We start from the raw sequence: 14,152 nt of genomic DNA, 5'->3' as shown, positions 1-14,152 counted from the left end.
TAGAAACAAGGGCCTCCTCACTACCGTTGAGAGATGATTCAACAGAATTGGTGCCCCCTTCTGGTGAATCCATGTATTTAGATAAGTGCATTAAATTATTGAAAATGATAATGCTAACAAATAGCAACATCCACGACAAAATGTAAATTATTAAAATGTTCATGAATACACTCTTAACCTTAAACCCAAAGACAGCATCAAGAAGATAAATATGAATACGTATGAAACAAATGTACAATGGGACAACAGTTTATTATTTTTTTGAATAATTTATTGCCAGTATGAAAGCGTGAGCTAGTGGCAGTATTCAATAAAAACCGTAACAAGACCGTAGAGTCGCTCACACACACGCACAGACACCTGAAAAACAGACACGTGTCCATGAATCTCCTCCAACTATAAATATATTGGGTCCCATTTTGTGGTGGAAAAATAAAAGAGGTTTCAAAGTCGCAATTTACAAACAAAACAAATAAACAGTTCATAAAAAAAGAACACAAGAATATGCAGTCGCCCACCCGCTGACCCCCTTTTTTAAGTTTTCTTTTGAAATGAACAGGGAAAAAAACTTGACATGAACGTTTACATCTCTAGCTCTCTTTCCATCTTTAAACAACTTTTTTCTTTTTGTGAAATACAGATACAGTAAGGCTGATAATGACAACATTTAGGGCTTGTCTTCTCTTTTTTTGGAAATAAAAAGCATAAAATATCTACAAAACCTAGTAAACCTTGAAATCAAAACTGTACATTTAAATTTACATTAGAAATGAACGAGAATTCATATTATTTTTTTTGCATGGTTTGTACCTTTACGAATACAGGTGTACCTTTTGAAATGTATCTCATTATTGTCATGGTGGTGTATATCTTTATTATTCTGTCTTCTTCAGTTATTCATCTCAGCATGGATCCTCTTCTTCTGCATGATGTCTGTTACTTAAAGTGAATGGCACAGCCAACTCAAATGTGCTTTCCCAGTACAGCAGACAGAGGAGAGTTCACAAGAGACAGCTTTCAGAGTTCAGGGCAACTGTCTCTCCTCGCTACAGAAAAGAATTCCTCGCCGCGCCGAAAGAGTCTCTACAACCACCTCAGTTGTTGCGATAAGATCCGATGTGTATACTCATGTTTGTGTGCATGTGAACACTGTGATGGTGTGCAGAGGGTGAGTTCACTGTAGGTGGCATCATCACTGTATTTATTCATGACTTTATTTGTATTATTTTTTTTCTTCTCTGGTCAAGGGTTCAGGCACTTCTTCTTTTGTTGACTAGGGCCGTGTCTCATACCGCCTAAAACAATCTAAGCGAGAAAACGCCAAAACACGGCCGCCAGCTGAGTTTGGTCCGCCATTTTTGTTTTGAATTTCCAGTTGGCCGGAGTTAGCTGGCACGCAGATTTATGGGTAAAAGAACAGACTACAGATGTGTGCACTGTATTTCGTACAGTAGGCGGTATGAGACACGGCTATGGATGTGTGTTTGCATGGTTTTTTTTTTTTTTTTGTCTTTCTTTTTTTGTCGTGGTGTTTGTTTGGGATCCAGTGTCAGACTTCAGTGTGCTGCTGGGAGTCCAGCGAGGGCAGCGTGAGGCACTCGAACGCGGCGTCGTCTCCGCTCTCGTAGTCGCTCAGCATGGCCTCGGACTCCTCGCAGCACGCCGACATGTCCGAGCAGGACGCCGTGGACGTGTAGAGCGACAGCGACATGTTGTCCAGTGCCGGTGGCTCGTAGCCATTGGGGAAGCCCCCCCGGTAGCCGCCGCTGTCGCCCCTGCCACCGCTCCCGCCCGTCCCTCCTGCCGCAGTGGTGGTGTTGGTGGGGGTGGTGTTGGAAGTCAGGGTGTTGCTGAAGGGGCTTCCGGGGGAGTCGGGGTGGTCCAAGGGGTAGTGGTGCTGGGGCAGGTACTGGCTCAGGCTGTAGAGCTGGGGCAGGGGGGGGCGCTGGCGCACCCGCGGGGAGGAGCGTGGGCTCCTCGGGGCACCGGGTGTCTGGAGCGTGTCGTAGGGCTCACCGTAGTCGGGCGCTGGCAGCAGTGGGAGGGGAGGGGGCGGGGGGAGGTCGTCATGGGCGGGGAAGTCATCTGGCGGGGGAGGGAAGTCGCTCTCAATGTCATAGCCACCAGGGTAGTAGTCAGTGTCCATGGCGGAGGGGTCGCTGTAGAGCCCTGCCCCGGTTGTCGCTAATGGTGACTCCACCACCTCGTACTGCGGGAACTCCTGGATCCCGGGGAGCTGGACGCTCGGCATCCAATCAGATGTGTCCCAGTGGTAGCCTAGGTAACATGAAGGAGAGAGTTCTTTATCACCTTCAAACTTTTATTCTCACACAAACATCAAAGTATGGTTAAGGTCAAACTCTGTTAGATAAGGTTAACCACTGTCACAACACATCACTCTGTTTCACATCGACAAATGTTAAAGGGAAGATAAACACCCAACACATGCACTGGTAAAAGCACACACACACACTTAAGCTGAGGGCACATTTTATACACAATACACAACACAAGGTTTAAACACAAATCACAACAAACATCACACAAAAACAAAACATTCTGTAAGAACTGGCTGTTATTGCAATTAGTCATGAAACATATCGTCATCAATCCATAGAAAACTAACCATGGAAATGTAAAACTACAGAGGTCAAATGTTCATATTGTGTGTGTTAATGTTGTATAGAAATATCTATATACACTTGAGTATCGCAATATTATGTTTTGTGATACTTTATCGATTCTCAAAAACACTGTATCCATTTTTAATAAGTACTTTTCATGCAAAGATCCGTGGTTCATTTGTGTTGTGTTTAAAGCCTGGGCTGTTAGATGGCAGAGTCGTAATCTATCTTCACTCATTCTTCGACTCTAAAGTAACTGAGAGAGGTAGTAGCTTAAGGGCACTCCACTAACGTTAGTATTAACAAACCTAGCTGACCAGTAACGTTACCACCGATTACTGAAAATAATAATATTTCGCTTCGCTTTACAATATCACAATATATCGAATTGTAACCCCTGTATCATGATACGTGCTATACTGCCACATTTTGGCAAATACACAGCCCTAGTGTGTATGTGTGTGTGTGTTTGTGTATGTTTGTATTAAACAGGGGAAGCTTTGGTATCAATTTGATGAGTCAGAGTTGATCACTGACAGCAAAACTGAACTGAACAACTAAAGGATTAGCATGCAATGAGTCAATCTTTCGTTTAATGACCAGGACAATCTTGGTCTACATTTTGAGTGAATATTCACATTTCAGTGTGTGAATATTCAGTAGCAGTCTGCCACAGCACTGTCATCATGCAAGACAAGATCGATTTGCTTGTTTAATAACACAAGTGGGGGAGAACACAGGGCTTCAAGCAAACAGTTGATAAAAATCACCTCTCGGGGTCTTGAGCTCATGAACTGAGAATGAGTCTTCAAGGCAAAGGTAAAGGAGAGAGGAGAGAAAGACATGTCAAAGTTGAGAAAATAACATTAGTACAGGAGGGAGGCAGAGCAACCACAGCAAATAGTAAAACCTAGAACCTCACCAGTAGAGATCCATTACAGACACCAGATATGCCATTTTTTAAATAGGGAGTACTTGGTGGAAACAGCTTGTCTGATAAACAGGACTGGAGTAAATCACCTGATTTACTTTTTCTATACAATATGATTCGGAAGTCTAATGCACTGTTATCTCCTCATTCGAGTTAGACCAAATTACCATAATGAAGCTCAAATCACATTCAACTAACTGCTCAAAAGAGCACTTAGCGAGCTGAGCCGCAGTGTAAGGAAATGGCATTTCTGACTGGTCTGTCGTTTGGCCCAACACTAGAGGACGAAATGAAAACTAAACATGTAAGACGGACAAAACGGACGGCTACGGGTTGAGGTAATGAAAAAGAGTACCTTCTCGCACCACCGAGTCAACAGCAGAGTTGACAAGGTGGATTACAGTCACTATGGAGGCTTGTGAGAGGTGAGGGGATGAAAGGGGGGTAGGGTGGACAGATAAGAGAGATCTAGCATTAGTGCAAATGTCTCAGGAAGGGGAAGATGACACCAAACCAACTAAAACCTGGAAAATGGCCTGGAAGACCAGCAGAGAAACATCATCATACAAGAGACATTTCCCAACAGCACTTTTTTATTCAAAAAAGTAGCCGAGTTGGAGATTTTGTTAGGGACGTTCAGGGGAGCATGAAGGGTTCTGCACTGACTGACTGATGCACAAGACCACCTACTACATCAACACATCTGGGCATTCATGAGAGGTCACAACACAGGACTGTGGAGAGGAACATGGTGAGGGGACGTTTGGGGCCTTTGTGCCAAGATAACAAACAGGAACAAACAACAGTGCCAGGATGCCGAGGGTACCGTTAACAGTATGGGAGGAAGGATCAGTGACATTCTCAAGGGTAAGAAATGCTTTTCCAGCCTTAGTGAGGAAGACTGAAGAGGGTGTTTGATTGTTGGAGGAGTAGGTTTCAATCACAAAATTTGGAAGGACACGTTTGAGGCAAGGATAAATCAGCAGGATTTCTGAGGGGTTTGGGTTATTTGGGTTAAGTACAGATGAAGGTCGGGGTGATCTGATGGAGAGGACACTCCTCGCATGTCATCGTCACATCCACCGACAGTATGGGCACATGGCTGCAGACAATATTCAGGTGGTGAAATGAAGAGATTATGGAAGACCATCATTTGTACTTTATACCCTGGTTTAAGGTTCCGCGCCGTTTTCTTCAACCATCTGTTTGGGCCTTGATAATCGTCAAGAAAAGAGCAAAAGGAAAAAGGATTGGGGGAAAAAAGAGTATTCATTTTTGGTGTGAGTATTAAAAAAGAAAGTGACTCTACTGTCAGCTGGGCTGGTCTTTAGTCTATATTTGCTCAGATGCTTGTAATCGGAACAAAGCTTAGCGAGCTCTGCGGATTTAGCGCAGTGGAGACTGAAACACAGCAGTGGGTAAGGCTGCCATTTTTTATGCCTGGAGAATCTCACAAGGTCCCTTTGATCACTTCCTTCTATACTGATGTGACTGAACACTTACAAAGCTGGCCCCTAGTTAAAACCCTACTCTGGGTCTGTGGACAGATTTTATCCATATGGGGACTGAAGTCCCCGCGGCAGCAGCAGCAGCAAGAGAGAGAGAACAACACATAACCCAGAGCCACATGAATGACCCAATTCATCCAATCCAGTCACACGCAAAGAGAGAAAGGGTTAGTAATGTTCACAGGTCACCAAGGCCAAAACTCAATCACACATTAGTACTGTTCTCAAAAAAGATTGAACTATCTGATGGACAGGGAAAATAGAGAAATATGACACATACCATTGTCATCACAGGATTCTGACTGGAAGGAGCTAAGTGATTGGACCTCTGACATGCTCCCCCTTGTGTTGTAAGGATGGCAAGCACTGTCCTCCATGGATTTCTTAGTCAAGCAAGGGTCCAGATCTACCACTTTAGCTGTGGAAACACATACAAAGACAGAGGTGAACCTCACAGCAGCTGTCAGTTATATTTCAGAAGAGAAAAGGCAAAAACGGTGAATAGTGGTACAATTGAATTCCTTTTTAAGGGGTTATCTTACCATCGTATTCATAGTCCCAGCTGGGCTTCTGAATGGAGTCACTGTCAGAGACGGAGTTGGAGGGTGGGGGTGGGGGCAGGTTGGGCGCTACACTGCACACGGCCACAGTCTTGCGGTGTCCATGGACTGTGTCGGGGTTGAAGGTGCTGAACTCTGGGTGCTCGGGGATGGCAGAGCCCTCGAAAGAGTTGCGATCCAGGTTGTTGCGTGAGTCGCTGGGGATGCTGGGAGTGTATGAAATGGGGCGTACAGGGACCTGAGGGGGAATGTCTGAATAAATGTTCTTGTTTAGCTTCGTGTCAAAGTACGGCCGGAAAGTGTGTGGCGCCGAGCTCCCGGAACGCTTGTTGTCGTCGCCGTTTCCCGATTTGGACTTGCGGCGGCACGCACGTTTCCTCACCACCACAAACAGCAGCACCAGGAGGAAGATGCTTGCTACAAACACCACAATGCCCACCACCTCCTCCAAGCCAATGTTCCACGAGGTGGAAATGAACTCGTTGCGAACTTCCACAAGCTCCTCACACAGACGGCCACCAAAGCCGCGGGAGCAGTTGCAGTTGTAAGACCCATAGGTGTTTTGGCACTGCCCCCCGTTGGCACAGGGGTTTGTCACACACTCGTCCATATCACTCAGGCATCTGTGAGGAAGGTAAGAAGAGAGACCTCAGAGAGTCAATACTGAATTAACCTTCTACGTCTGAAAGTGTCCACAGAAAAGGAATAGCTAAGTATTGTTAAATTTTAATGTAGTGTCAGTATTGTCTCTCCAGGTTTGCAAATGTCTTATACGCGAATGCTGTTTTTAACTGGTACTATCAGATGGGACCCCAGCGGCCAATCCTACCTGTCACCCTGGAATCCAGGTTCGCATTCACAAACAGGTCCATCCAGACTGTCTATGCATTTGCCGCTGTTTTTGCAAGGATTGTCAGTGCAGTACGGGCCCAACTGGCACCTAGGTGAACAAGAGAACATTGCAGATCTTTGAACAAACTTTCGAAACAATGAATAACAGGGGTGGCTCCACAGAGACTTGCAATGCCACTTTCTGAATCCGGTTTTCATTAAATCAGCATTACTGGCATATTTGCATTTGGACCTGGTGGTTTATTGATTCACATGGCCTCACTTCCTCCACCGGTCGATATAGTCCTGACCACAGAGGCGTTAACCCATTTAAATCCTGGGCAGTGTTGATGGAGTGTTATATTTGTTTAGACACACAGTATGGATATGAAAGACAAATGCCATAGATTAAATTCAGTATCAGTAAAGCTCATGACTCATGCAAGAGGATTTTGCTGTATTAGCCTGCACGCTACAGTGTTGCTAACTCGTGAGAAGCCTATGATGGGGGAAATGTTTCGTATCTGTACACTCATCTTCATCCCAAAGCGAAAATATACAGTACGTTAGACTTAACTCAATTATAGTGTGGTATGCACATTCAGTATAGAGAAATAATGACATAAAACATAATGATATAAAATACCTTGGCTTGACCTTTCTCTAAACATTTATATATATTTAGCCTTACTGGTGGGAGAGGAAATGTTCTTGGCATAAAGGTCGTCATTAAAATCGGCAGCCGTTTATGACATACAACAGCTTCCTCGGACATTATGAAGCACTGGGTTAGATTGTAAGTGGCAGGGATATGAGTCACACTCATTTACTCTCCGGGTCGGTAATGGTCTCAACGTACCGCTGGCCAGAATACTGTCCGCGGCACTGGCAGTAGTAGTCGTCTCCTCGCGGGATGCAGGTTCCCCCATACAGGCAGGGGTTGGAGGCACAAGGGCTAATGCCAATCTCACAGTTGGTGCCCATGAAGGCTGCACTGCACTTGCAGAAGAAGCCTGTGTAGAAGGGGCAGACATTAGCAGCAGTCAGTGCTGAGAAAACATCAGCACTTTATTAAAACAAACAAGCTGGAGGCTTAATGCAACTGTAATGCAGGAGGAGGCATGTTATTGCTTAAGATGGAACACTGAGATATATGGTGGATTATGGGACTTCCATATCAAAACAAATGCTGCTATACTGTATTGCTCACCCTGCACGTAGCACTCAAGGCAAAGGTTTCCAAGCACTATTGACACTGAATCTACAAAAACCATGAGATTTGATTTGGAATATCGACACTATTTTATTAAGACATGAACTGTGCAGATTTAATGCACTTGATGGGGGTGATGGGGGCAGCCATGATTTACGCTCTGGCAGTGGAAAGTAAAGACTACATACAAAGTTCTCCCAAAAGTATTTTCTGTAACAAGGTAGTGCTCTGTTCGACGGGGGGGGGGGGGGGGGGGGTCTGAACTTCTGACACACCCATAACATTCATTCCTGATGTCTACACACTTAAAATAAACTATTAGATGACCACATCAGTGTCATAGTGACATCTCATTACATACTCAGGTTTTGGTTTTTAGTTTGACACTACACTAATGTCCAACAGTGGTGCATGTGACAACATTGGCTTTAAGTTTTATTTCATCAGCAACCTTCACACTTACCTCCATTGGGTAGAGAGGAGCAGGTTCCTCCATTGGTGCAGGGGTTGCTGGAGCATCCGTCAGCCAGTGCTGCCAAGCTGCACCCAGGCGCTGCGTCCACCAGCTCCTCCAGCACGGCGTGAGGGGCCCTGCCGTTGGCGCGCAGCGGGAGCTCCTGTCCATTCAACTCCAGCGCCTCCATGCAACCCCTGAGCCCGTTGACCGTGGGCACGCTCCGGCCGAGTCTGGTGCTCAGCTGGCGCACATGGCCACCGAAGTACATGCTGGTGTCCAGGTTGAGGGTGCGTAGTGTGCCCGGGGCCGTTCCGGAGGCGGCGTGTACGTGGTCCAGTACCAGCTTGGCGTAGTTGCCGTCAACTTCGAGCGTGACGCTGTGCCATTCGCCATCGTTAACCTGGGTGCTGTGCACAGAAACCAGGCCTGGCCCGCTGCCACAGTCGAACTTATACTGCAGACGGCCGTTCACAATCTGAGGGAGAGTGTGAGAGGGACATTGAGGATGAGTTTAAAATCCTGTAACATTATAGTGTTGTAAAATTATAACCAATATTTATTTTTTGTCCTATCATACAGCATTAAACAAAATAAGCTTGTGTTATAGTCATTTAATAGGTTTCATGTTTTTAATTCTCATAACCAGTAGTGCACCATGTTATTTACATTAACATGCATCAGAGAAAACATTTGGGGAGATCTATATTTCAAGTAACAAGGAGGGAAGTGTGCACTGACTTTTTTCTGCTCTTTATCAGGTTAAATGAAGCTAGTCTGATTCCTATTCACAGAATGATTTATGTTTAGTCACTGTGTAGTGAGCGCTAAAACACACTTATTATATAGTTGACTGCCAATTGACCTTGTTAACTGCTTTTTAGTTCACAACCACCTCCTTATAACAGTTAAAGTAAAGCTCAGGGAGAGCGCTTAAAATGCTGTGAATTGACTTAACTTTAAATTTAACAAGACACATAATAATGCACTTCCTTTCTGCAACACTTAAGTACATTTCAGTAGTAAACAATGAACAGTGTAAAAACACTGATCCTCTCCCAATATCCACAATCCATACCATCACCAATAACCATGCACAACTCAACTTATTGAATGTAAAGTGATCCATAAGTGACTCCTTTATGCTGCCTTTACAATGGAGATCTCACACACAAAAACAATGACAGACACACACGCAGCAATAATCATCATCTCTGATCTCACACAGGAATCCAAAATCAGCTGCTAGCCACTAAAACACTAGAGACCAAAGGACCAGCTCTGTATCAGTCTGCTTACTGGCTCTGTTATTTCTGCCAGTGTGTGTTCCCATGACAAGCAAACACCAGACCGCTGGGAACGAGTGGAGACGGGGAGATTAACAGAGGATAATCTAATGTAATGTACCAGACAGAGTGATCTCTCTCCCTCTCCCTTCATCCCCCTCCCTCTTTCTGTCTCTCTCTCCCTCCCTCTGTCTACCCACTCCTCTGTAATTCTCCTGCTCTCACCCCCTCTCTCTCTTTTTTCTCTCAGTTCGCCCCTACTGTGAGGAATGTGTGAGAAAGCCTTTTCCATTTCCCTCCCAGCTTAAAATAACTCACCCTAAATTTCCTATTTCTTTTTTTTCCTTCCCCTCAACTACTCTCAACTACTCTCTCGCTAGTCATTTTAGCTGAGTGGGAGCTTCCCAGTGCCCTTCAAGAGAAAAGTCTCTGGAGTAGAAAGAACTGAATTATGGGTAAGAATACAGGGAGTCCCGGATACTTTATGGTATAAATAAACACAGACATATTCAGCGGTCATCAAGACTGGAGATTTTAGACCCTCAAGACCTCTCAGTGCGTTGCATGAGCTGTCACCACCTTCACAACTGCGATGGTAGTAGCACAGGTTCATGTAAGGGTGATGATTCCTCCTGCTGTGAACAGCTTCTAGGAATACCCTCCATGACTTAGTCTCAACAAACTTAAAATTGCCAGGCATCCTTCCACTTCTGTGTTTGTGTTTGTGTGTATATGTATGTGTGTGTGTATTTGTGTGTGTGTATGTATTTGTGTGAACAGATGTAAGCTGACCTCCAGGATGCTGTAGTCCGTGCCTTTGGCATACATGACTGTGGCATGACTCGAGAAAGTCCTGAGCCTCAGGGACAGCTTCATCTCTTCCTTGTTCTCGTTCTCCATCAGCCTGTAGCGGGCATAGCCATTCCCACTGAACGTCAGGGATGGGCCAGCTGGGGAAACTAGAGTAATGTAGACAGAGAAAGAGTGAGATTGAGAGAGAGACAGAAAGAAAGGGGGGAGGAAAAATTAGACAACTCATTTAGGAGAGGAAATAAAATACTGTAATGTTGCCAAAATATTGTGAGAGCATGACTCTTTGTCTGAGATTAAACCATCCCAGAGAAAATAACCTGCTTGGACTTGCGCCAGCACAGAGGTCAGGGGAGCATGGCAGACAGAACAAGAACGAGAGTGAGCAGGCGGGAAGAGAGACAGGATGCAAGAAAGTGAATGTGTATGTGTGCGTGGGTGTTGGGAGTGAGATAGAGAGAGGAGAGATAAGAGGAGGGAAGAAAGACATTTGAAGCTTAAAAAATGAACAGAAAAATAAAGCAAAGCAAAACATCCTGTACGATTGCGCCAAGATGAAGAGAGGAGAGAAGAAAAAAAAAAACTCACTCTAGCCTAGTTTACATCGTCACAGTTGTTATTCAAAGAAGTGAAAAGGGGATGAGGATGGGGTAGAGAGGAGAATGAGAGGCGGGATGGGGAGGGGGAAGAGAGAGAGGAATAGGCTCTTGTGTTACCTGAGCATTGCCTGCCATCTGCACACTCACAGCTGAACTTGCCGTCCTTCTCAACTGACATGCACTCTGCTCCATCGAGGCAGGAACCCTCTTCACACTGCTTGTTCAACATGGGGCATTTGCCTCCTGGAGGTGAGAGAGGACCCACAGGGTTCAGCATGGCATCTTAACACAGAGTCAAAAGGCAGCAGAGAGTAAAACTACATCTGTAGGGGCGTGTTTGCAAATGAAGACGAGGGGAAATAGTCTTCCTGCACCTCAAAGGTTATAGGCATACATGGAATACACTGGATATGTGAGAGTGTGAGAAGGGCGCAGGAGTGTGTGTTTGTGTGTTTGTGTGTGTGGTGGCTGCGTTCATACCTTCGCACAGGCAGGTGGCCTGGCGCTGGTGTCGTGGTGTGACAAAGCTCAGCCGCGCAGTGCTGTATGTCGCCATGGCGGCAGACTCCAAGGTGACCGTCTCCTGACAGAATCTCTGTGGGCAATCAGAAGGCAGTCCGGCACAGAGCTTCTTGATGACACGCACAATACGCACGCCAGTCATCTCTTCCATGACAGCAGCCGAGGCGTTGAGCTTACGGAACACCACCTGTTGAGAAGAAATCGTCATTCATTTACCTCGTATGGATCCATCCGCCTTTTAATGGACTGTGCCATTAATCGTTTCACATACCTCCTGAGGCTGATATGGGCTTCCGGAACGTTCCAGGGCCAGAAGGACCTCCAGGTCCCCAGAGGCATCGGCTGCTGGCTGCAGGCTCACCAGCTGCACCTCACCACGCCGCACCCCTGCCATGTTCCGCAGCGCCCGCAAGAAGTTGCGCCAGTAGTCAGCGATGAACTCCTCAGGCGCAATGGCGGCGAAGCGCACGCCAATGGCATTTTCCAGAGCACGGCGCTCGGCGGGGCGCACATGAACTTTAACCATAGCCGTTGTGCTGAAGTGGCCATCAGTCACGGTGACGTTAAGTTCGTACAGCCCAACGTCCAGTGCCCCAACCGCCACTAGTTTGCCGTCAGTCGGAGAGATGGCGAAGAGGGCCGAGACAGGGGAGTGGACCAGGCTGTAGGTGAGTGTATCATAAACGTCCTGGTCGGTGGCGTGGACTTTGCCCAGCACCCCACCGGCGTACCCCTCGCCAGCTATGGTCACAAACACTTCCAGGGGCTGGATGGCCGGATGGTGCACGCTCTGTTCGATCACCCGCACACCAACCAGCGCAGAGGAGTGAAGCTGGGGACGACCACTGTCTGACACCTGAGGTAGAAAGATGGGTGGTGAGAAAGAGTCAAATGGCAAATTTAGTGACAAAATTTCTGCTACAATGAAAATGTTTAGGTAGGCAATAATTTATTAGGAATGTACAGGTGTTACTTGTAAGTGACTACAAAAAACAGAAGATCAAAGTTACAGATTAGGAGAGATCCTGTAGGGACAGGAGGCATTGCTTGGTGCAGTTACTTCACATAGCCAATAGAGGGAGCTTGTGGTCTTTTGTTCTCTCCCACTCTAGTGTAATGGAAGCGAATGAGCCAGCGCTTCCCTTGGGAGAGCCCCTTTCTCTAGCTCACATGAACACTAGAAGATCACTGTGAGTATGTAAATATTTTTGTAAACGCGATTTTTTATCTCCTGTGCACTGCAGCAGATCGACCTGATCCATGTGCTACGCACATAGGAAAACGTGGCTGACTGAAGTGTGGCAGTCTGGGCCCGATCTTTAAAAATAAATAAAGAAGTGAGCTGAAACGCACCCACAGGATAAAGTCGGTGGTGATTTCTGCAAGAGATTGGCTCAGAGTGCTGACTGCTGACTCTTTCCACCCACCTAAACTCTGTTCTCTCACTCTGTTTTTCTCTCTCTCTCTCTTTCTTTTTCTTCTCTCACCATAGTAGGCTAGTTCAGCTGCAGGTCATTAGCACAAAAAATGGACGGACATAAGACAGAGGAGAGTGATGGGGGGGGGGGGGGGGGGGCTGAATGAGAGAGAGAGAAAGAGAGAGACGAATGGAGGAAGAGAGAGGTAAAAAGCAGCACTTTCATGTTTGACCCGCATCTGCACTCTGCAGGAGAGGGCGGCTGGGCTCCTCGATTGGAATACCAAACAGCACAAAATCATCCAAAATCACCCGCCGCCCAGACATAAAAATATATATTTTTTTCAAACATTCTCTCTTTTCTTTTTCTCTGCATTTTTTACAGCCAGGGCGCTGCTGCAGATTCCTGGGAGGCAAAAACGCCCACAGGATGCAGTCAAAGAGCAAGAGGAGAAAGGAAAACAGCAAGAGAAGAGATAAAATAAAGAGGAAGCTTTGGCTTTTGAACCCAGTGGATCAGTCAGTTTCTTTCTCTCTGTGGCTGGTAATGCAGGCTCACCTGTATCTGCAGCAGGTATTGGTCTTTGGCCTGGCGGCTCAGCGGAATGGCGGCCACTAGCTCCCCCTGGGGGTTGATCTGGAAGGCGCTGTCCTCGTTGCCACTAACGATGGAGAAGGTGAAGGGTGGGCCATTGTGCGTGGCGTCACGGTCCGTCACGGTGACCTGCAGAACGCTAGTGCCCACTGGTCGGTTCTCCTGCAGAACAACCAGAACCAGGTCCATCAGAACATTTCTCAATAGAATAATGGTTTGATGGGCGTTTCTACACGGAAGGCACACAGTAGTCTATACCTTGAGCATATATACTGAAATAACATTTGACTTCCTCTTCACAGTAGACACAGTTCCTCAAACTAAGCGGATTAAGAGCATATTTCAGTGACAAGACTTGGGATTCCATTCTATGGAAACACATACTGTACATCACTGTCCTTTATGCTGCTGGGGAAATATGCCAAGTTGCCAAAGCATCCCTCAAAGATCAAAGAAGGTATTTCTAGGGGATGTAGTTACACACTTAACATTCCTGGGACAGCTTCAGACTGATGTGCATATAGAATCTGCAGACGGACAGAGTCGGAGACTGAGCCCATCATTTTCCTGTTGGTATTGTTTCACTGAACGAAAACCCAGTGGGCGTAGGGGCCGTCTGCAGGAATTGCCGTGAAATTCAATTCTGCTTGCTTTTCACCGCCCGAGCCTCCAACAGGGAATGAGATGGTGATTCATGTCCTACCTGCAGCTCGTCTCCCATTCTCAGCTTGTTTTTTTCTCCTCGCTCTATCGTATTTCACTTGCCGTTGTTTCCACCTTCTATCTAAACTATCTGTCTCCT

The 14,152-nt window shown here is 46.2% G+C and overlaps 1 protein-coding gene across 3 annotated transcripts in view; it reads right to left on the bottom strand.

Moving 5' to 3' along the window:
• Nucleotides 1-281: 281 nt before the first annotated feature.
• Nucleotides 282-14,152, bottom strand: part of fat1a (FAT atypical cadherin 1a) — a 75,948-nt gene continuing 62,077 nt past the window's right edge. The window contains exons 18-30 of one of the 3 annotated variants that reach the window (XM_080837680.1): nucleotides 13,315-13,512; nucleotides 11,610-12,194; nucleotides 11,297-11,525; nucleotides 10,934-11,059; nucleotides 10,200-10,366; nucleotides 8,131-8,599; nucleotides 7,314-7,467; nucleotides 6,453-6,563; nucleotides 5,606-6,246; nucleotides 5,344-5,481; nucleotides 3,911-3,970; nucleotides 3,395-3,430; nucleotides 282-2,277 (exon numbers count right to left, since the gene is read on the bottom strand). In XM_080837680.1, the coding sequence (XP_080693806.1) occupies nucleotides 1,550-2,277; nucleotides 3,395-3,430; nucleotides 3,911-3,970; nucleotides 5,344-5,481; nucleotides 5,606-6,246; nucleotides 6,453-6,563; nucleotides 7,314-7,467; nucleotides 8,131-8,599; nucleotides 10,200-10,366; nucleotides 10,934-11,059; nucleotides 11,297-11,525; nucleotides 11,610-12,194; nucleotides 13,315-13,512 (3,642 nt within the window). In that variant the 3' untranslated portion in view covers nucleotides 282-1,549. The remainder of the gene's footprint in view (nucleotides 2,278-3,394; nucleotides 3,431-3,910; nucleotides 3,971-5,343; nucleotides 5,482-5,605; nucleotides 6,247-6,452; nucleotides 6,564-7,313; nucleotides 7,468-8,130; nucleotides 8,600-10,199; nucleotides 10,367-10,933; nucleotides 11,060-11,296; nucleotides 11,526-11,609; nucleotides 12,195-13,314; nucleotides 13,513-14,152) is intronic. The other 2 variants (XM_080837681.1, XM_080837682.1) reach the window with 2 other exon arrangements.

This window comes from Sprattus sprattus, assembly GCF_963457725.1.
Source record: "Sprattus sprattus genome assembly, chromosome: 4".
Taxonomy (NCBI): Eukaryota; Metazoa; Chordata; class Actinopteri; order Clupeiformes; family Clupeidae; genus Sprattus; species Sprattus sprattus.
This window is presented reverse-complemented; position numbering and strand designations above follow the sequence as displayed.